The sequence below is a fragment of the Pseudorasbora parva genome, chromosome 10 (assembly GCF_024679245.1).
Source record: "Pseudorasbora parva isolate DD20220531a chromosome 10, ASM2467924v1, whole genome shotgun sequence".
In the NCBI taxonomy this organism is placed as follows: Eukaryota; Metazoa; Chordata; class Actinopteri; order Cypriniformes; family Gobionidae; genus Pseudorasbora; species Pseudorasbora parva.
Window position 1 is genome coordinate 207,501 of NC_090181.1, and position 22,500 is coordinate 230,000.

At 51.1% G+C, this 22,500-nt stretch overlaps 3 protein-coding genes across 6 annotated transcripts in view; 1 reads left to right on the forward strand and 2 right to left on the reverse strand.

Annotated features, from left to right (window-relative positions):
- The window catches only part of lrr1 (leucine rich repeat protein 1), an 18,871-nt gene extending 12,023 nt beyond the window's left edge, over positions 1–6,848 (reverse strand). The window contains exons 1-4 of one of the 2 annotated variants that reach the window (XM_067454797.1): positions 6,714–6,848; positions 4,960–5,125; positions 3,632–3,730; positions 2,735–3,453 (exon numbers count right to left, since the gene is read on the reverse strand). In XM_067454797.1, the coding sequence (XP_067310898.1) occupies positions 2,735–3,453; positions 3,632–3,730; positions 4,960–5,124 (983 nt within the window). In that variant the 5' untranslated portion in view covers position 5,125; positions 6,714–6,848. Of the gene's footprint in view, positions 1–2,734; positions 3,454–3,631; positions 3,731–4,959; positions 5,126–5,410; positions 5,803–6,713 lie in introns of those variants that run through there. The other variant, XM_067454798.1, reaches the window with a different exon arrangement.
- Positions 6,849–6,910: 62 nt separating this feature from the next.
- On the forward strand, positions 6,911–21,468 carry klhdc2 (kelch domain containing 2). Of its 2 annotated transcripts, none has more exons than XM_067454796.1 (14): positions 6,911–7,079; positions 7,482–7,709; positions 7,810–7,895; positions 9,895–10,012; positions 10,134–10,246; positions 10,361–10,442; positions 10,622–10,705; positions 10,779–10,859; positions 11,836–11,894; positions 11,963–12,072; positions 12,737–12,809; positions 20,229–20,316; positions 20,756–20,808; positions 21,031–21,468. In XM_067454796.1, exons 2-14 carry the CDS (start codon positions 7,494–7,496, stop codon positions 21,140–21,142), a joined length of 1,275 nt encoding a protein of 424 aa, XP_067310897.1. In that variant the 5' UTR covers positions 6,911–7,079; positions 7,482–7,493; the 3' UTR covers positions 21,143–21,468. The 2 variants fall into 2 exon arrangements, with proteins under 2 accessions (XP_067310897.1, XP_067310896.1); XM_067454795.1 differs by having other exon boundaries at positions 6,912–7,083.
- LOC137090841 (ribosome quality control complex subunit NEMF-like) overlaps positions 21,230–22,500 on the reverse strand; it is a 36,480-nt gene continuing 35,209 nt past the window's right edge. For both annotated transcript variants that reach the window (XM_067454790.1, XM_067454789.1), the window contains one exon: positions 21,230–21,658. In XM_067454790.1, the coding sequence (XP_067310891.1) occupies positions 21,581–21,658 (78 nt within the window). In that variant the 3' untranslated portion in view covers positions 21,230–21,580. The remainder of the gene's footprint in view (positions 21,659–22,500) is intronic.

A 22,500-nucleotide genomic window follows, 5' to 3' on the forward strand; every position in this document is an offset into this window, starting at 1 on the left:
CACACACACATCACAGGGGGGAACACACACACACACACACACACACCACAGGGGGGAACACACACACACACACACACACACACCACAGGGGGGAACACACACACACACACACACACACCACAGGGGGGAACACACACACACACACACACACACACCACAGGGGGGAACACACACACACACACACACACATCACAGGGGGAACACACACACACACACACACATCACAGGGGGAACACACACATCACAGGGGAACACACACACACACACACACACACACATCACAGGGGGGAACACACACACACACACACACACACACATCACAGGGGGGAACACACACACACACACCACAGGGGGGAACACACACACACACACACACACACACCACAGGGGGGAACACACACACACACACACACACACCACAGGGGGGAACACACACACACACACACACACCACAGGGGGGAACACACACACACACACACACACCACAGGGGGGAACACACACACACACACACACACACACACATCACAGGGGGGAACACACACACACACACACACACACACACATCACAGGGGGGAACACACACACACACACACACACACACATCACAGGGGGAACACACACACACACACATCACAGGGGGGAACACACACACACACACACACACACATCACAGGGGGGAACACACACACACACACACACACATCACAGGGGGGAACACACACACACACACACACACACATCACAGGGGGGAACACACACACACACACACACACACACACACACACATCACAGGGGGGAACACACACACACACACACACACACACACATCACAGGGGGAACACACACACACACACACACATCACAGGGGGGAACACACACACACACACACACACACATCACAGGGGGAACACACACACACACACACACATCACAGGGGGAACACACACATCACAGGGGGAACACACACACACACACACACACACACACATCACAGGGGGGAACACACACACACACACACACACACACACACACATCACAGGGGGGAACACACACACACACACACACATCACAGGGGGGAACACACACACACACACACATCACAGGGGGGAACACACACACACATCACAGGGGGGAACACACACACACATCACAGGGGGGAACACACACACACATCACAGGGGGGAACACACACACACATCACAGGGGGGAACACACACACACATCACAGGGGGGAACACACACACATCACAGGGGGGAACACACACACACACACATCACAGGGGGGAACACACACACACACACATCACAGGGGGGAACACACACACACACACAGACATCACAGGGGGGAACACACACACACACACACATCACAGGGGGGAACACACACACACACATCACAGGGGGGAAACCACACACACACACACACATCACAGGGGGGAACACACACACACACACACACCACAGGGGGGAACACACACACACACACACACACATCACAGGGGGGAACACACACACACACACACACACATCACAGGGGGGAACACACACACATCACAGGGGGGAACACACACACACACACACACACACACACACATCACAGGGGGAACACACACACACACACACACACATCACAGGGGGGAACACACACACACATCACAGGGGGAACACACACACATCACAGGGGGAACACACACACATCACAGGGGGAACACACACACACACACACACACACACATCACAGGGGGAACACACACACACACATCACAGGGGGAACACACACATCACAGGGAGGAACACACACACACACACATCACAGGGAGGAACACACACACACACACATCACAGGGAGGAACACACACATCACAGGGGGGACCACACATACACACACACACACCACAGTGGGGAACACACACACATCACAGGGAGTAACACACACACACACACACACACATCACAGAAGGGAACACACACACACATCACGGGGGGAACACACACATCACAGGGGGGAACACACACACACACACATCACAGGGAGGAACACACACATCACAGGGGGGAACACACATACACACACACACACATCACAGAAGGGAACACACACACATCACAGGGAGGAACACACACACACACACATCACGGGGGGAACACACATCACAGGGAGGAACACACACACACACACACACACACACACACATCACAGAAGGGAACACACACACACACACACATCACAGGGAGGAACACACACACACACACACACATCACGGGGGGAACACACACACACACATCACAGAAGGGAACACACACACACACACATCCCAGGGAGTAACACACACACACACACACACACATCACAGAAGGGAACACACACACATCACAGGGAGGAACACACACACACACACACACACACACACACATCACGGGGGGAACACACATCACAGGGAGGAACACACACACACACACACATCACAGAAGGGAACACACACACACACACACACACATCACAGGGAGGAACACACACACACACACACACATGTATGCTGTGTGTACCTGAGCTCCACCACGGCTCTGGAGGTCAGCTCCTGCAGGCTCAGAGGGAAGCTGAGGTGTATGCTGTGTGTGTGTGTGTGTGTGTGTACCTGAGCTCCACCACGGCTCTGGAGGTCAGCTCCTGCAGGCTCAGAGGGAAGCTGAGGTGTATGCTGTGTGTGTGTGTGTGTGTGTGTGTGTGTGTACCTGAGCTCCACCACGGCTCTGGAGGTCAGCTCCTGCAGGCTCAGAGGGAAGCTGAGGTGTATGCTGTGCTCCAGGGCATTGGGCTCAGTGAAGGGGTTCCCGAACAGGTCCAGGTTCTCCAGGCTGAGGCTCCTGAACCCGGCCGGCAGCACCGAGAGCTGGTTATGGGCCGCGGAGAGGAAGCGGAGCCTGGCGAGCCGGCCCGTGTGGAAGGGCAGCGAGCGCAGCCGGTTGTGGTCCAGCCGGAGGTTCATCAGCTGCTGGAGCTGGCAGAAGCGGCGGGGCAGAGCCGTCAGATGGTTCCGGCTCAGGTCCAGATGCTGCAGTGAGTTCTGGAGCTCCGACACACACAGCCCGTCCCCGAAGGCCTCCAGCCGGTTACTGTGCAGCAGGAGCTCCACCAGCCGGAGCTCCCCCAGCGCCGCCGGCAGCGAGCGGAGCCGGTTATGGCTGAGGTCCAGCCTCCGGAGCCCCCGCAGCGCCAGCACCCGCGGGTCCACTCGGGTCAGCCGGCAGAACCACACCTGCAGCTGCTCCAGCGACGCCGGGAAGCCGGACCGCAGAGGATAGGCCTTCTGGGACTGGATGCTGAGCTTCTTCTGGGGCTTCACCTCACAAACACGGGCCGGGCCCAGAGCGGAGAGAGAGGACGGGTCACTGCAGCCTCTGTGAGCCAATCGGGCGGCCGACAGAAAGCTCTTCAGGCTGCTGGAGTCGGCCTGTGACACACACACACACATTTGTTTCTGTGAAATGTGGGGACATTCCATAGGCGTAATGGTTTTTATACTGTACAAACCGTATTTTCTATCCCCTTACACTGCCCCTAAACCTACCCATCACACACACACACATACACACACACACACACACACAATTTAGAAAGCACGTCTTTACTTTACTCAGACAGATGTCCACTGCAGGCTCCTTCAGACGGATCGTGGCTTTGCCCTCTTCTACAAACCAGGTGAAGAACTTCTCGATGTTCTCCTTCAGCTGCAGACACACACACACACACACACACACACACACACACACACACACACACACACGGTCAGGACCAGAGGTGTAGTGGTAAAACCGCTGCCGACCGGTGTATGCAGCCCGATCTCACGGCGATTCGTACTAATACGAGCACATATGAGAGAACACACTAAACATATTCACATTAAACAAGCTGGAATCAAAGAATTTTACTTTTGTCTTAAAAAATGACTCAAGCCGACAAATCGATTATCAAAATAGTTGTCGATTACAGTTTTTGCCAATTGCTAATGAGGCGGGTGCAGATCAACGACAGAAGGATGAATTTGGTGCCACATATTTTAATTTAAAGAAAACTCAGTTTCTGTAATCAACAGAAGAAAGACTATATAAGTTGGACTGTAGTTTCCACAAGGGTAGCCTAATGGCTGCCGACATTAACAGACGATTTTGCTAAACTAAAAAACCCAATAAAACCAAAAATGTTCCATTTGAACACCAAACACACCATCATTACAGCTTTATGACAGGGTTTCGACACGCTTTCTACATTAAACCAGCTGCCTGTGAATAATTAATATCACAATGTCCAGAGTGCCTCTTTGTCCACCTGAAAAGTGATGGAAAAGTGTCACAAGCTGATTAAATTTACTACAAATGGATAATTATGTCATTTTGAAAATTGCCGGATATCCATTTTTGAATCTTGGTTGCGTGTCGTTCATAAATGATTCGTTCATTTTGAACAAATCTTTAATATGACTCGGGACTACCGAGTTGACTCAGACAGTGATTCGTTCATTTTGTGTTGACCGCGCGTGCGCATTACGCAACATATGGGTTCTGATCGTTCTGATCCTGAATCAACAGGTGAGATCCGAGCCTTTTGTTCTTCCTGTCAGTCCCATAGAGACGGAAAGAGTAAAGATTGGTTCATTTTGCTGAACGAGACTCAAAGATCCGAGTCAGTAAAATGATCCGAACTTCCCACTACTCTCACTGACAGTTGCAGCGCAATATGAAAGACTTCGTCTAACTGAACAACAAACATAATTTAAAAAGGCTTAGGAACTGTAGGCTTATAGAGGTGGATAAACGCACTTTGGAGATGGGTAAACGCTATTTCCAAATTTTGTGAGGTGTGTAAACGGCGTTTACGTCCGTTTAGCCTCGACTACATCCCTGGTCAGGACACAGAGAGAGGCTTCCTGAAGCGAGAGCAGGTTGTGTGAAGGGCTTGCCTTGTATCTGGAGCCGCTTCTGTCTTTAGCGGTGCAGATGAGCAGACACAGGCTGTCCCCGTGCCTCCCGACGGACAGCACCGCACGGCTCGACCTGCCTTTATTCCTCAGCCCACATGTTGGCAACATCTGGTTAACCACCTCCACATCACACTGCAGCTTCATCCTGAGAGAGAGAGAGAGAGAGAGAGAGAGAGAGAGAGAGAGAGAGAGAGAGAGAGAGAGAGAGAGAGAGAGAGAGAGAGAGAGAGAGAGAGAGAGAGAGAGAGAGAGAGAGAGAGAGAGAGAGAGAGAGAGAGAGAGAGAGAGAGAGAGAGAGAGAGAGAGAGTAACGTGAGTTTTTTACTGGAGTAACGTTAGATGGCATTTTTACATTAAATACAAATATACCGCCGTTTACTTAACATTTAATTCGGCCAGACAAAATTACGGAAATCAGTGAGTTATTAACCTTGTAGGGGTAAGACCAAGTGGCTCCTCCCGTGATCTCTCATGAAGCCGATACTAAAGTAATGTAAACTGCGGTTACTTTGAGTGACAGGTGGATAGCCATTTATCCGCCGTCTATAGTCATCGCATCCCCTAAGCCCCGCCTCTGCCCATTTTCTGTTATCCGGGAGTGACGCGCGATGATGCGCTCGCAAGATGGCGACGCCCAGCTCGTCTCTACTTTACGCTTCAGAACGGCTCTTCCGAATCCTATGGGTGACATCACGGACACTACGGCCATAGTTTTTTACAGTCTGACTAAAACAGAAACTGTGTGTTCTGGCCGCTCATCCGCATGGCAACAGTGTTTGGGGGCTTGAGAACGCAGGTTTAGAAACGATACCGTTATCATCTTTGTGTAAACCGTGAGAACAGTGACGGCACGCACGCAAGCATCACCGGTTCAGTCAATAGGCAAGAGCGTGTGTATGCCATAGTAAAGAGATGTGTTTTTAGTCTAGATTTAAACTGACAGAGTGTGTCTGCTTCCCGAACAATGCTAGGAAGACTGTTCCAGAGTTTAGGAGCTAAATAGGAAAAGGATCGACCGCCTGCAGTTGATTTAGATATTCTAGGTATGATCAACTGGCCAGAGTTTAGAGACCGCAGTAGACGTGATGGAGTATAATGCGTTAAGAGCTCGCTTAAGTACCGGGGAGCTAAACTATTTAGTGCTTTGAGGAATAAGCAGGATTTTAAAATGTCTGCGATGTTTAATAGGGAGCCAGTGCAGTGTTGACAGAACTGGACTAATATGATCATACTTCCTGGTTCTAGTAAGAACTCGAGCTGCTGCGGTTTGGACCAGCTGGAGTTTGTTTATTAAGCGAGCAGGGCAACCACCCAGTAGAGCATTACAATAATCTATCTATCTATCTATCTATCTATCTATCTATCTATCTATCTATCTATCTATCTATCTATCTATCATGGACCAGCTGGAGTTTGTTTATTAAGCGAGCAGGGCAACCACCCAGTAGAGCATTACAATAATCTAGCCTTGAGCTCATGAACGCATCGACTAACTGCTCAGCATTTTGCACTGAGAGCATGTGCCGTGATTAAGATATATTTTTAAGATGGTAGTTTACAGATGATAGAAACGTGGCTTTCAAATGTATGTGTGTGTGTGTGTGTGTGTGTGTGTGTGTGTGTGTGTGTGTGTGTGTGTGTGTGTGTGTGTGTGTGTGTGTGTGTGTGTGTGTGTGAGAGAGAGAGAGAGAGAGAGAGAGAGAGAGAGAGATCTCAGACAGAAACAAACGAACCTGAAGTTCTGAGGCGTTCGCGCGTCTTCCGTTCAAACTTGTCTAATTAGCAAAGCCGCAGATCCATAGCACAGCTCCAGCAAAACCTCGCAGCGATTGATCGTGTTTAAAAAGCACACTTGAAAGATAGTTCATGTTTATCTGCTACGTAACGCGCGCTTCTCCGCCTCGCACATGCGCAGTAAACACCGGCTGACCTCACTAATATGGCGGCGTGATTTCGCCAGGAGATATTTCCGGTGTGGCCATTCCGCTTTAAACAGTTTTACCTCCGACTCCGCAGGACTGATGCCCGCGGCCGATCGGCTCTCCTGACCGCGCTCCCGTGTGTCCTGCAGACTGACCGCTGCTCCACTGACCGCGCGCGTGCGTGAGTAGCGTCCGTCACTCACTACACACACTAGCGGGGAGCGCGCATCAGCTGCTCAGTCACAACAACACCATCGCACGAGCGCGCGCGACTGATAATCACTCGATCTGATCAATAACATGATTATTATCAATTAATCTGTGCTCACACTGACAGAACACCTGGAGCTCTACAGTACTGCACACACACGAGACGCGTTTGACGTGCTGTTCTTGTGATAGTGTGTGTGTGTGTGTGTGTGTGTGTGTGTGTGTGTGTGTGTGTGTGTGTGAGAGAGAGAGAGAGAGTTAGTGTGTGTGAGTAAGAGAGAGAGTTAGTGTGTGTGAGTGTAAGTTAGTGTGTGTGAGTGTGTATAAAAGTTAACTTTAGTGATGCCTCATTGAACTGTTTCATTCTAGTGGGCGTCTGACATGGAAGAAGATCTTGTTGACAACATGGAGGATGAAGATGAGGATAATGATGAAGAGGATGAGGAAGATGAGGATGGGCGGGGCTTTGAGTGGGCTGCGGGCGGACCGGAGGCGGAGCTGGACTGGCAACAGCCGGAGAGAGAGAGTCCAGCGGAGCGCAGCGGACACATCGCCGTCACTGACGGATGCTGCATGTTCATCTGGGGGGGATATAAGGTCTCACACACACACACACACACACACACACACACACACACACACACACACACACACACACACACAGGTGTAGGTCACTTTAACTCTGTCATGTGATCAGAATGCAGATGCTGAGGCCACTGAGTTCACCGACCTGTACCTGCCGAAGAATGAAATCTGGATCTACAACATGGAGACGGGCCGATGGTGAGTGTGTGTGTGTGTGTGTGGAGACGGGGCGATGGTGAGTGTGTGTGTGTGTGGAGACGGGGCGATGGTGAGTGTGTGTTTGTGTGGAGACGGGGCGATGGTGAGTGTGTGTGTGTGTGGAGACGGGGCGATGGTGAGTGTGTGTGTGTGTGGAGACGGGGCGATGGTGAGTGAGTGTGTGTGTGTGTGGAGACGGGGCGATGGTGAGTGTGTGTGTGTGTGTGTGTGGAGACGGGGCGATGGTGAGTGTGTGTGTGTGTGTGTGGAGACGGGGCGATGGTGAGTGTGTGTGTGTGTGTGTGGAGACGGGGCGATGGTGAGTGTGTGTGTGTGTGGAGACGGGGCGATGGTGAGTGTGTGTGTGGAGATGGGGCGATGGTGAGTGTGTGTGTGGAGACGGGGCGATGGTGAGTGTGTGTGTGTGTGTGTGGAGACGGGGCGATGGTGAGTGTGTGTGTGTGTGTGTGGAGACGGGGCGATGGTGAGTGTGTGTGTGTGTGTGTGGAGACGGGGCGATGGTGAGTGTGTGTGTGTGTGTGGAGACGGGGCGATGGTGAGTGTGTGTGTGTGTGTGGAGACGGGGCGATGGTGAGTGTGTGTGTGTGTGTGGAGACGGGGCGATGGTGAGTGTGTGTGTGTGTGTGGAGACGGGGCGATGGTGAGTGTGTGTGTGTGTGTGGAGACGGGGCGATGGTGAGTGTGTGTGTGTGTGTGTGGAGACGGGGCGATGGTGAGTGTGTGTGTGTGTGTGTGGAGACGGGGCGATGGTGAGTGTGTGTGTGTGTGTGTGTGTGGAGACGGGGCGATGGTGAGTGTGTGTGTGTGTGTGTGTGTGTGTGTGGAGACGGGGCGATGGTGAGTGAGTGTGTGTGTGTGGAGACGGGGCGATGGTGAGTGAGTGTGTGTGTGTGGAGACGGGGCGATGGTGAGTGAGTGTGTGTGTGTGGAGACGGGGCAATGGTGAGTGAGTGTGTGTGTGTGTGTGTGGAGACGGGGCAATGGTGAGTGAGTGTGTGTGTGTGGAGACGGGGCAATGGTGAGTGAGTGTGTGTGTGTGTGGAGACGGGGCAATGGTGAGTGAGTGTGTGTGTGTGTGGAGACGGGGCAATGGTGAGTGTGTGTGGAGACGGGGCAATGGTGAGTGTGTGTGTGTGTGTGTGTGTGGAGACGGGGCAATGGTGAGTGTGTGTGTGTGTGTGTGGAGACGGAGCAATGGTGAGTGTGTGTGTGTGGAGACGGGGCAATGGTGAGTGTGTGTGTGGAAACGGGGCGATGGTGTGTGTGTGTGTGGAGACGGGGCGATGGTGGGTGAGTGTGTGTGTGTGGAGACGGGGCGATGGTGGGTGAGTGTGTGTGTGTGGAGACGGGGCGATGGTGAGTGTGTGTGTGTGTGTGGAGACGGGGCAATGGTGAGTGTGTGTGTGTGTGTGTGTGTGTGGAGACGGAGCAATGGTGAGTGTGTGTGTGTGGAGACGGGGCAATGGTGAGTGTGTGTGTGGAAACGGGGCGATGGTGAGTGTGTGTGTGTGGAGACGGGGCGATGGTGAGTGTGTGTGTGTGTGTGTGGAGACGGGGCGATGGTGAGTGTGTGTGTGTGTGTGTGGAGACGGGGCGATGGTGAGTGTGTGTGTGTGGAGACGGGGCGATGGTGAGTGTGTGTGTGTGTGTGTGTGTGTGTGTGGAGACGGGGCGATGGTGAGTGTGTGTGTGTGGAGACGGGGCGATGGTGTGTGTGTGTGTGTGTGTGTGTGTGTGTGGAAACGGGGCGATGGTGAGTGTGTGTGTGTAGAGACGGGGCGATGGTGAGTGTGTGTGTGTGGAGACGGGGTGATGGTGAGTGTGTGTGTGTGTGTGTGTGTGTGTGTGTGTATGTGGAGACGGGGCAATGGTGAGTCCCTGTGATTGGCACATGGCCAGAACGTGAGCTGTTCCGCCGCTAAAGGGTGCTTGCTCTGTGTGATGTGTGATGTGTGTGTGTGTGTGTGTGTGTGTGCAGGCAGATGAAGCGTGCAGAAGGCGAGGTGCCGAACTCCATGTCGGGCAGCTGCAGCTCCAGTGTGGACGGCGTTCTGTACGTGTTCGGCGGACACCAGGCCAGAGGAAACACCAACACTGTGAGCACACACACACACACACACACACACACACTCTCACTCACATTCTCTCACTCACTCACACACACTGCCACGTACACACTCACACACTCTCACACACACTGACGCTCGTCTCCCGCAGGTTTACCGTCTGCCGCTGCGAGCGTCTCCGCTCCGCTGGGAGAGGATGAGAGGCCTGACGGGGCTGGCTCCGACTTGCAAAGACAAGCTGGGCTGTTGGGTTCACCGAAACAGGTGTGTGTGTGTGTGTGTGTGTGTGTGTGTGTGTGTGTGTGTGTGTGTGTGTGTGTGTGTGTGTGTGTGTGTGTGTGTGTGTGTTGACACACAGCTGATGGCATGTCTCCACAGGCTGGCGTATTTCGGCGGGTACGGCTACATAGCTCAGCCCGGACACAGAGGAGTGTTTGAGCTGGACGAGCACTCCTTCATGGTGAGTCCAGTGTGTGTGTGTGAGTCCGTGGGTTCATCAGTGCACAGTGTGTGTGTGTGTGTGTGAGAGTCTGGTGGGTCCATCAGCAAACATGGGTCCATGTTGCATGCCAGACATCAGGTGTGTGTGTGTGTGTGTGTGTGTGTGTGTGTGTGTGTGTGTGTGTGTGTGTGTTTCAGGGAAACCACGCAGGACGAGGCTGGAACAACCACATACACGTCCTGGATCTGGAGACGTCTGCGTGGAGCCAGCCAATCACGAAGGTGCTGAAGCCCTAACTGATGTGTGTGTGTGTTACTGCAGATGCTCTAACGCTGTGTGTGTGTGTCTGTACAGGGAAACGCTCCGACGCCGCGGGCCGCCCATGCCTGCGCCACCATCGGGAACAGAGGCTTCGTCTTTGGAGGCCGTTACATGGTGTGTGTGTGTGTGTGTGTGTGTGTGTGTGTGTGTGTGTGTGTGTGTGTGTGTGTGAGAAGCACTACACTGGGTCTTAATAAAGTGATGGAGATCTGTTGGGAACTGTGTCACTAATGCGACTCTTTAGAGAACATATTGACATTATTTACTATTTACAGGCGCTGGTCATATAATTAGAATATCATCAAAAAGTTGATTTCACTAATTCATTAAAAAAGTGAAAGTTGTATATTATATTCATTCATTACACACAGACTGATATATTTCAAATGTTTATTTATTTTAATTTTGATGATAAAACGAACAACTTAGGAAAATCCCAAATTAAGTGTCTCAGAAGATTAGAATATTGTGAAAAGGTTGAATATTGAAGACTCCTGGTGCCACACTCTAATCAGCTAATGAACTCAACACACCTGCAGGCCTCTAAATGGCCTCTCAGTCTCGTTCTGTCGGCTACACAATCATGGGGAAGACTGCTGACTCGACAGATCTCCAAAAGACAACCATTGACACCTTACACACGGAGGGCGAGACACTAAAGGTCACTGCAAAAGAGGCTGGCTGTTCACAGAGCTCTGTGTCCAAGCACATTAATAGAGAGGAGAAGGGAAGGAAAAGATGTGGTAGAAAAAAGTGTACAAGCAATAGAGATAACCGCACTCTGGAGAGGAGTGTGAAACAAACCCATTCAAAAATGTGGAGGAGATTCACAAAGAGTGGACTGCAGCTGGAGTCAGCGCTTTAAGAACCGCTGCGCACAGACGTCTGCGAGACATGGGCTTCAGCTTCACATTCCTGGAGTCAACAGACAGATCAGAAGCGTCTCATCTGGGCTAAAGACGCAACTAGTGAAATAAATCAACTTTTGAATGAAATTCTAATTATATGACCAGCACCTGTATTCCTTTAATTGCTCTTCTTCACGCTAGTGTGTGTGAGTGACGTCAGAGTGTGTGTTGTGTGTCCACAGGATCAGCGTCTGAATGACCTGCACTGCATCGATCTGGACACGTGGGAGTGGAGTGAGATGTAGGTTCAGTGACCTCTGAGGAGAGCAGGTGTGTGTGTGTTCTGGCTCTAACGTGTGTGTGTTGCAGGTGTGTCCCTCAGCACGGGCCCGTGGGGCGGTCCTGGCACTCGCTCACCCCGGTGTCAGCTGACCAGCTCTTCCTGTTCGGCGGCTTCACCACGGACAGAGAGACCCTGAGTGAGTGACCAGCCCATCATCAGTGTGTGTGTGTGTGTGTGTGTGTGTGTGGCTTCATTACGGACAGAGAGACCCTGAGTGAGTGACCGGCCCATCATCTGTGTGTGTGTGTGTGTGTGTGTGTGTGTCTTCATTAAGGACAGAGAGACCCTGAGTGAGTGACCAGCCCATCATCAGTGTGTGTGTGTGTGTGTGTGTCTTCATTACAGACAGAGAGACCCTGATTGAGTGACCAGCCCATCATCTGTGTGTGTGTGTGTGTGTGTGTGTGTGTGTCTTCATTACAGACAGAGAGACCCTGAGTGAGTGACCTTCCCATCATCAGTGTGTGTGTGTGTGTGTGTGTGTGTGTGTGTGTGGCTTCATTACGGACAGAGAGACCCTGAGTGAGTGACCAGCCCATCATCAGTGTGTGTGTGTGTGTGTGTGTGTGTGTGTGTGTGTGTGTGTGTGTGTGTGTGTGTGTGTGTGTGGCTTCATTACGGACAGAGACCCTGAGTGAGTGACCAGCCCATCATCTGTGTGTGTGTGTGTGTGTGTGTGTGTGTGTGTGTGTGTGTGTGTGAGTGAGAACGGATTCATCAGTGTGTGTGTGTGTGTGTGTGTGTGTGTGTGTGTGTGTGTGTGTGTGTGTGGATTCATGGCTTCATCGTGTGTTTTGCAGGCGACGCCTGGCTGTACTGCGTCAGCACCAACGAGTGGAGACCGTTCAGCCACGAGCACACGGAGCGGCCCAGGTGACCCTCGCTCATCTTCTCCATAGATATGTATACGTAGATACCTCATTCGAACGCTCCAGGCACGTTGACGAGCCACTTTTTTAGAACGGTCAACACACGTCAAGATGCTGTCAATAATCACTCGCTTACAACAAACAAAAGAACACCGCGCCTGCGCAGCCGCTGGGAACTCTGTATTCGAGTCAGTATTCGAGAACTGGAAAAGTGTTTAAATCAAACTAAATGTAAGAGTATTTAAAGAAGAGGAACCGATCATATTTCTGCTGCTCTTCTGTCAGCGAGTCTGGTGTCTGTTTTGCCGCGATGCTCGCGCTGCATTAAAGCCACGGCGCAGAGTTCTGGATCAGCTTGACCTGATTAACATGAAAGATCACCGATGTCACCGTAACATCATGCAGTGCAGTGTTCCAGAGTTTCACAATCACCGCAGTACATCCAGAATAAATAATAAAATACACAAACACATCACTGACAGAAGATGTTGGCCTAACTTCCAAAGCCGGTTTAAATAATTAAATGAAGCGTATCTTAACTTTGTTACATTTATCAAGTGAACAACTTATATACAGCACATTATATGCCTGTGTTTGGGAATGGGGCATTGCAGCAGATATATGCTGCCCATCGTGACTCAAAGCACATCTCGGAGGAGAACGCCGGCAATGTGGCAGAATGGCTGATATTATAGTGTGTATCTGTAAAACACGCTTCAGGTGCGAGTGATCAGCGAGAGGAGCGCTGCCAGAATGCCCACCGGACGGGCTTCGGGCGCGCGGCTCCCGCTCCATATGCACTGCTCCTGACCTGTCAATCATAGTTTGCGCGTGCAGTGTGACATGATGTGACACGTGACAGGGACTGGGGCTGCAAATTAGCCTTTGGCTATAAGCCTATATGTGGAGCATCGGCAGCATGAAATTGTAGCAATGTTTTTTTCTGCATTGTCCCTGTCAAATAAATAAATACATACATGCATTTGAATGCGTTCGCGACCGGCTTTGATCGTTCTAAAATGGCGGATGGCTAACGTATAGCGGCCCATAGAAACAGTCGCTAATGAGGTATCTACGTATACATATCTATGATCATCTCTGCTGTCAGAGGTCAGGGGTTAGGTGACTTTAGCTCATCATCTCTGCTGTCAGAGGTCAGGGGTTAGGTGACCTCAGCTCCTCATCTCTGCTGTTAGGGTCAGGGGTTAGGTGACCATAGCTCCTCATCTCTGCTGTTAGTGGTTAGGTGACCTTAGCTCATCATCTCTGCTGTTAGGGTCAGGGGTTAGGTGACCATAGCTCCTCATCTCTGCTGTTAGTGGTTAGGTGACCTCAGCTCCTCATCTCTGCTGTTAGGGTCAGGGGTTAGGTGACCATAGCTCCTCATCTCTGCTGTTAGTGGTTAGGTGACCTTAGCTCATCATCTCTGCTGTTAGGGTCAGGGGTTAGGTGACCATAGCTCCTCATCTCTGCTGTTAGTGGTTAGGTGACCTTAGCTCATCATCTCTGCTGTCAGGGGTTAGGTGACCTTAGCTCATCTCTGCTGTCAGAGGTCAGGGGTTAGGTGACCTTAGCTCATCTCTGCTGTCAGAGGTCAGGGGTTAGGTGACCTTAGCTCATCTCTGCTGTTAGGGTCAGGGGCTAGGTGAGACCATAGCTCCTCATCTCTGCTGTTAGGGTCAGGGGTTAGGTGACCTTAGCTCCTCATCTCTGCTGTTAGGGTCAGGGGTTAGGTGACCTTAGCCCCACATCTCTGCTGTTAGGGTCAGGGGTTAGGTGACCTTAGCTCCTCATCTCTGCTGTCAGGGGTTAGGTGACCTTAGCTCATCATCTCTGCTGTTAGGGTCAGGGGTTAGGTGACCTTAGCTCCTCATCTCTACTGTCAGGGGTTAGGTGACCTTAGCTCCTCATCTCTGCTGTCAGGGGTTAGGTGACCTTAGCTCCTCATCTCTGCTGTCAGGGGTTAGGTGACCTTAGCTCCTCATCTCTGCTGTTAGGGGTTAGGTGACCTTAGCTCCTCATCTCTGCTGTTAGGGTCAGGGGTTAGGTGACCTTAGCTCCTCATCTCTGCTGTTAGGGTCAGGGGTTAGGTGACCTTAGCTCATCATCTCTGCTGTTAGGGTCAGGGGTTAGGTGACCTTAGCTCCTCATCTCTGCTGTTAGGGGTTAGGTGACCTTAGCTCCTCATCTCTGCTGTTAGGGTCAGGGGCTAGGTGACCGTAGCTCATCATCTGCTGTTAGGGTCAGGGGTTAGGTGAGACCATAGCTCCTCATCTCTGCTGTTAGGGTCGGGGTTAGGTGACCTTAGCTCCTCATCTCTGCTGTTAGGGTCAGGGGTTAGGTGAGACCATAGCTCCTCATCTCTGCTGTTAGGGTCAGGGGTTAGGTGACCTTAGCTCCTCATCTCTGCTGTTAGGGTCAGGGGTTAGGTGACCTTAGCTCATCATCTCTGCTGTCAGGGGTTAGGTGACCTTAGCTCATCTCTGCTGTCAGAGGTCAGGGGTTAGGTGACCTTAGCTCATCATCTCTGCTGTCAGAAGTCAGGGGTTAGGTGACCTTAGCTCATCATCTCTGCTGTTAGGGTCAGGGGCTAGGTGACCTTAGCTCATCATCTCTGCTGTCAGGGTCAGGGGTTAGGTGACCTTAGCTCCTCATCTCTGCTGTCAGAGGTCAGGGGTTAGGTGACCTTAGCTCATCATCTCTGCTGTTAGGGTCAGGGGCTAGGTGACCTTAGCTCATCATCTCTGCTGTCAGAGGTCAGGGGTTAGGTGACCTTAGCTCATCATCTCTGCTGTCAGAAGTCAGGGGTTAGGTGACCTTAGCTCATCATCTCTGCTGTTAGGGTCAGGGGCTAGGTGACCTTAGCTCATCATCTCTGCTGTCAGGGTCAGGGGTTAGGTGACCATAGCTCATCATCTCTGCTGTCAGGGGTTAGGTGACCTTAGCTCATCATCTCTGCTGTCAGGGTCAGGGGTTAGGTGACCTTAGCTCATCATCTCTGCTGTTAGGGTCAGGGGTTAGGTGACCTTAGTTCATCATCTCTGCTGTTAGGGTCAGGGGTTAGGTGACCCTCGTTAATCATCTCTGCTGTCAGGGTCAGGGGTTAGGTGACCTTAGCTCCTCATCTATGCTGTTAGGGTCAGGGGTTAGGTGACCTTAGCTCCTCATCTCTGCTGTTAGGGTCAGGGGTTAGGTGACCTTAGCTCATCATCTCTGCTGTTAGGGTCAGGGGTTAGGTGACCTTAGCTCCTCATCTCTGCTGTTAGGGTCAGGGGCTAGGTGACCTTAGCTCATCATCTCTGCTGTTAGGGTCAGGGGTTAGGTGACCTTAGCTCATCATCTCTGCTGTTAGGGTCAGGGGTTAGGTGACCTTAGCTCCTCATCTCTGCTGTTAGGGTCAGGGGTTAGGTGACCTTAGCTCCTCATCTCTGCTGTTAGGGTCAGGGGTTAGGTGACCTTAGCCCCTCATCTCTGCTGTTAGGGTCAGGGGTTAGGTGACCTTAGCTCCTCATCTCTGCTGTCAGGGGTTAGGTGACCTTAGCTCATCATCTCTGCTGTTAGGGTCAGGGGTTAGGTGACCTTAGCTCCTCATCTCTGCTGTTAGGGTCAGGGGCTAGGTGACCTTAGCTCATCATCTCTGCTGTTAGGGTCAGGGGTTAGGTGACCTTAGCTCCTCATCTCTGCTGTCAGGGGTTAGGTGACCTTAGCTCCTCATCTCTGCTGTTAGGGGTTAGGTGACCTTAGCTCCTCATCTCTGCTGTTAGGGTCAGGGGCTAGGTGACCTTAGCTCATCATCTCTGCTGTTAGGGTCAGGGGTTAGGTGACCTTAGCTCCTCATCTCTGCTGTTAGGGTCAGGGGTTAGGTGAGACCATAGCTCCTCATCTCTGCTGTTAGGGTCAGGGGTTAGGTGACCTTAGCTCCTCATCTCTGCTGTTAGGGTCAGGGGTTAGGTGAGACCATAGCTCCTCATCTCTGCTGTTAGGGTCAGGGGTTAGGTGACCTTAGCTCCTCATCTCTGCTGTTAGGGTCAGGGGTTAGGTGAGACCATAGCTCCTCATCTCTGCTGTTAGGGTCAGGGGTTAGGTGACCTTAGCTCCTCATCTCTGCTGTTAGGGTCAGGGGTTAGGTGACCTTAGCTCATCATCTCTGCTGTCAGGGGTTAGGTGACCTTAGCTCATCTCTGCTGTCAGAGGTCAGGGGTTAGGTGACCTTAGCTCATCATCTCTGCTGTTAGGGTCAGGGGCTAGGTGACCTTAGCTCATCATCTCTGCTGTCAGAGGTCAGGGGTTAGGTGACCTTAGCTCATCATCTCTGCTGTCAGAAGTCAGGGGTTAGGTGACCTTAGCTCATCATCTCTGCTGTTAGGGTCAGGGGCTAGGTGACCTTAGCTCATCATCTCTGCTGTCAGGGTCAGGGGTTAGGTGACCTTAGCTCCTCATCTCTGCTGTTAGGGTCAGGGGTTAGGTGACCTTAGCTCATCATCTCTGCTGTCAGGGGTTAGGTGACCTTAGCTCATCTCTGCTGTCAGAGGTCAGGGGTTAGGTGACCTTAGCTCATCATCTCTGCTGTTAGGGTCAGGGGCTAGGTGACCTTAGCTCATCATCTCTGCTGTCAGAGGTCAGGGGTTAGGTGACCTTAGCTCATCATCTCTGCTGTTAGGGTCAGGGGCTAGGTGACCTTAGCTCATCATCTCTGCTGTTAGGGTCAGGGGTTAGGTGACCTTAGCTCATCATCTCTGCTGTTAGGGGTTAGGTGACCTTAGCTCCTCATCTCTGCTGTTAGGGTCAGGGGCTAGGTGACCTTAGCTCATCATCTCTGCTGTTAGGGTCAGGGGTTAGGTGACCTTAGCTCCTCATCTCTGCTGTCAGGGGTTAGGTGACCTTAGCTCCTCATCTCTGCTGTTAGGGGTTAGGTGACCTTAGCTCCTCATCTCTGCTGTTAGGGTCAGGGGCTAGGTGACCTTAGCTCATCATCTCTGCTGTTAGGGTCAGGGGTTAGGTGACCTTAGCTCCTCATCTCTGCTGTTAGGGTCAGGGGTTAGGTGAGACCATAGCTCCTCATCTCTGCTGTTAGGGTCAGGGGTTAGGTGACCTTAGCTCCTCATCTCTGCTGTTAGGGTCAGGGGTTAGGTGAGACCATAGCTCCTCATCTCTGCTGTTAGGGTCAGGGGTTAGGTGACCTTAGCTCCTCATCTCTGCTGTTAGGGTCAGGGGTTAGGTGAGACCATAGCTCCTCATCTCTGCTGTTAGGGTCAGGGGTTAGGTGACCTTAGCTCCTCATCTCTGCTGTTAGGGTCAGGGGTTAGGTGACCTTAGCTCATCATCTCTGCTGTCAGGGGTTAGGTGACCTTAGCTCATCTCTGCTGTCAGAGGTCAGGGGTTAGGTGACCTTAGCTCATCATCTCTGCTGTTAGGGTCAGGGGCTAGGTGACCTTAGCTCATCATCTCTGCTGTCAGAGGTCAGGGGTTAGGTGACCTTAGCTCATCATCTCTGCTGTCAGAAGTCAGGGGTTAGGTGACCTTAGCTCATCATCTCTGCTGTTAGGGTCAGGGGCTAGGTGACCTTAGCTCATCATCTCTGCTGTCAGGGTCAGGGGTTAGGTGACCTTAGCTCCTCATCTCTGCTGTTAGGGTCAGGGGTTAGGTGACCTTAGCTCATCATCTCTGCTGTCAGGGGTTAGGTGACCTTAGCTCATCTCTGCTGTCAGAGGTCAGGGGTTAGGTGACCTTAGCTCATCATCTCTGCTGTTAGGGTCAGGGGCTAGGTGACCTTAGCTCATCATCTCTGCTGTCAGAGGTCAGGGGTTAGGTGACCTTAGCTCATCATCTCTGCTGTCAGAAGTCAGGGGTTAGGTGACCTTAGCTCATCATCTCTGCTGTTAGGGTCAGGGGCTAGGTGACCTTAGCTCATCATCTCTGCTGTTAGGGTCAGGGGCTAGGTGACCTTAGCTCATCATCTCTGCTGTTAGGGTCAGGGGTTAGGTGACCTTAGCTCATCATCTCTGCTGTTAGGGTCAGGGGTTAGGTGACCTTAGCTCCTCATCTCTGCTGTTAGGGTCAGGGGTTAGGTGACCTTAGCTCCTCATCTCTGCTGTTAGGGTCAGGGGTTAGGTGACCTTAGCCCCACATCTCTGCTGTTAGGGTCAGGGGTTAGGTGACCTTAGCTCCTCATCTCTGCTGTCAGGGGTTAGGTGACCTTAGCTCATCATCTCTGCTGTTAGGGTCAGGGGTTAGGTGACCTTAGCTCCTCATCTCTGCTGTTAGGGGTTAGGTGACCTTAGCTCCTCATCTCTGCTGTTAGGGTCAGGGGCTAGGTGACCGTAGCTCATCATCTGCTGTTAGGGTCAGGGGTTAGGTGAGACCATAGCTCCTCATCTCTGCTGTTAGGGTCAGGGGTTAGGTGACCTTAGCTCATCATCTCTGCTGTTAGGGTCAGGGGTTAGGTGACCTTAGCTCCTCATCTCTGCTGTTAGGGTCAGGGGTTAGGTGACCTTAGCTCCTCATCTCTGCTGTTAGGGTCAGGGGTTAGGTGACCTTAGCTCCTCATCACTCCTGTTAGGGTCAGGGGTTAGGTGACCTTAGCTCATCATCTCTGTTGTCAGGGGTTAGGTGACCTTAGCTCCTCATCTCTGCTGTTAGGGTCAGGGGTTAGGTGACCTTAGCTCCTCGTCTCTGCTGTCAGGGGTTAGGTGACCTTAGTTCCTCATCTCTGCTGTTAGGGTCAGGGGTTAGGTGACCTTAGCTCCTCATCTCTGCTGTTAGGGTCAGGGGTTAGGTGACCTTAGCTCCTCATCTCTGCTGTTAGGGTCAGGGGCTAGGTGACCTTAGCTCCTCATCTCTGCTGTCAGGGGTTAGGTGACCTTAGCTCATCATCTCTGCTGTTAGGGTCAGGGGTTAGGTGACCTTAGCTCCTCATCTCTGCTGTTAGGGTCAGGGGCTAGGTGACCTTAGCTCCTCATCTCTGCTGTTAGGGTCAGGGGTTAGGTGACCTTAGCTCCTCATCTCTGCTGTTAGGGTCAGGGGTTAGGTGACCTTGGCTCCTCATCTCTGCTGTCAGGGGTTAGGTGACCTTAGCTCATCATCTCTGCTGTTAGGGTCAGGGGTTAGGTGACCGTAGCTCCTCATCTCTGCTGTTAGGGTCAGGGGTTAGGTGACCTTAGCTCATCATCTCTGCTGTCAGGGTCAGGGGTTAGGTGACCTTAGCTCCTCATCTCTGCTGTCAGGGTCAGGGGTTAGGTGACCTTAGCTCATCATCTCTTCTGTGACCGGGAGTTAAATTAGGGCCCATTACTATTGTTCTGGCTCTGCACTGCTACTACTCTTAGCTAACCCTGCTAACCCTACTCTTGCTGCTGCTTCAGGGGGCTGACCCCTCATCACTGCCTGCAGCTATAATTATTCCTGTTTTCATGTGTTTCTGCAGACTGTGGCACACAGCGTGTTTAGGTCCTGACGGGGAAGTGTTTGTGTTTGGAGGATGTGCGAATAACCTTCTCTCGCATCAACAGGCGGTGAGTGTGTGTATACTGCCTTATAATCGACCCAGAGCTACTAATGCATGGCTTTAGTGGGAGGCCTGTTGCGTGAAACTGGTTTCAGGTCAATGTGAGCAAATGCTGGTGGTTAGGTTCTCAAACTCTGAGTTTCTTCCTGCCTTGTATATGCGTCTAAATTCATGATAATTTTTCATAAGAAGTGAATATAATCTTGGGTGTGATTGGCTGTCATACTCTGGATCAAGTCTTGAGTGAGTGGTGTGAGCTGCTGAGCCGGATCTGTACGAGGCTGTGTGTGTGTGTGTGTGTGTGAACTCTTAACCCTTCATGAAACAAGGAGCCAAAGCTTAGCAACACACGAGCATCTGGGTGTAGAACAATCTTCAGATTTAGGATGAATCCCCGCAGATGCTTCACTCTAACGTGGGTCTAAATGCACTGTGTGTGTTCACAGGCTCACAGCGACGAACTACTGGTGTTCAGGGTTCAGCCCAAATCTCTGGTCAGGTGAGTGTGATCTTATTTTTGTGTGTCTGCATGCTGATTGTGTGCGTGTGAGTGTGTGTCTGCATGCTGATTGTGTGCGTGTGAGTGTGTGTCTGCATGCTGATTGTGTGCGTGTGAGTGTGTGTCTGCATGCTGATTGTGTGCGTGTGAGTGTGTGTCTGCATGCTGATTGTGTGCGTGTGAGTGTGTGTCTGCATGCTGATTGTGGATGTGTGTGTTCAGGCTCTGTTCAGACGTGGCCGTCCGGCACCGGAAGCGCCTGGAGCTCATGTGGGCCGTCCTGCCCAGAGTGCTGCTCCTTCAGCTCCAGCAGAGGATCATGGGAGATTCCTGAAGCCAATCAGAAGCCTTCGCCGCAGAGACTTAATGAGGCAGAGCCACGATTAACAGCACACTGCATTAAAAACACGCCACCATCAAACATGGGTCAATCGTCTTTATTGGCCATCGCAATTTTAACAGAACATATTTCCCAGTTGTTAGTGTATCAACATTTGGGGAATGAACTGAAATCCTGGAAGTTCCCTAAACCTCACTGATGCAGACATTTATTGAAGGACGAATTCCCTCAGATTTGTACAAAAATCCCAAATGTTGTATTGATTGTTTTTTGTTGTTGTTTTTCCAACATGGAAAATAAATGAAGCTGTGTTCAACATTTATACTGTACGGTTTATTGATTTATAATTAAATGGAATGAGTTGAAAATGATAAGCTTTTAACCCCTGAAGCTCTGAACCGTCCAGTGTGTGTGTGTGTGTGTGTTCCGGCTTCACTTCCTCTTGGCTGCTTGTAGGTTTGGCGCCGACACCTTCACCTTCCCAGGCATGTTTCGGGACAGATCCGTGTCCTGTAAAACAGCAGCGTAACGTCACATGACTGACTCCAATCTCTCATTTGAAAGCCACGTTTCTATCATCAGTAAAACCTCATTCTACCATCTTCAAAATATATCTAAATCACGGCACATGCTCTCAGTGCAAAATGCTGAACAGTTAGTCGATGCGTTCATGAGCTCAAGGCTAGATTATTGTAATGCTCTATCAATCAATCAATCAACTTTATTTATATAGCGCTTTTACAATCACGATTGTGTCAAAGCAGCTTCACAGTGTCAAACAGGATAATATTGCGACAAAATTAGATTTGGCTGTACAGTCGTACTGGAGAAAACAGTGATGTTATCAGCTTATTTTAATTTATCATATAGCGACAATGTTGGCAGATCAGTATTATAGTTTATAGAATTAAATAAGACCTAATTCATATATTTTATTTGTATAATAAGTTGAATAACTTTAATCATATTTTTAGTGTCCCCAACTGAGCAAGCCAAGCCAAAGGCGACAGTGGCAAGGAACCAAAACTCCATCAGGGCGTGATGGAGAAAAATAAACCTTGGGAGAAACCAGACTCAGTCGGGGTGCCAGTTCTCCTCTGGCCTATTAACACACCGTGTAAGATTATTATTCTGGCAACCTTACAGGTCGGAAATCATATTAGATCGGATTATTCAAAATTTTCAGGGTATCACGGAAGAGACAGATTTATTTAGGATGGGGCGTCAATTACACAAGAGTATGAATACATGAAAGATCGGAATTATTGCGCCGAAGACGGGTTTTGAGCATGACGTGCCAGTGAGGCAAATTCAGAGGAGACACCATTTGACACGGCTCAGCAGACACTCCA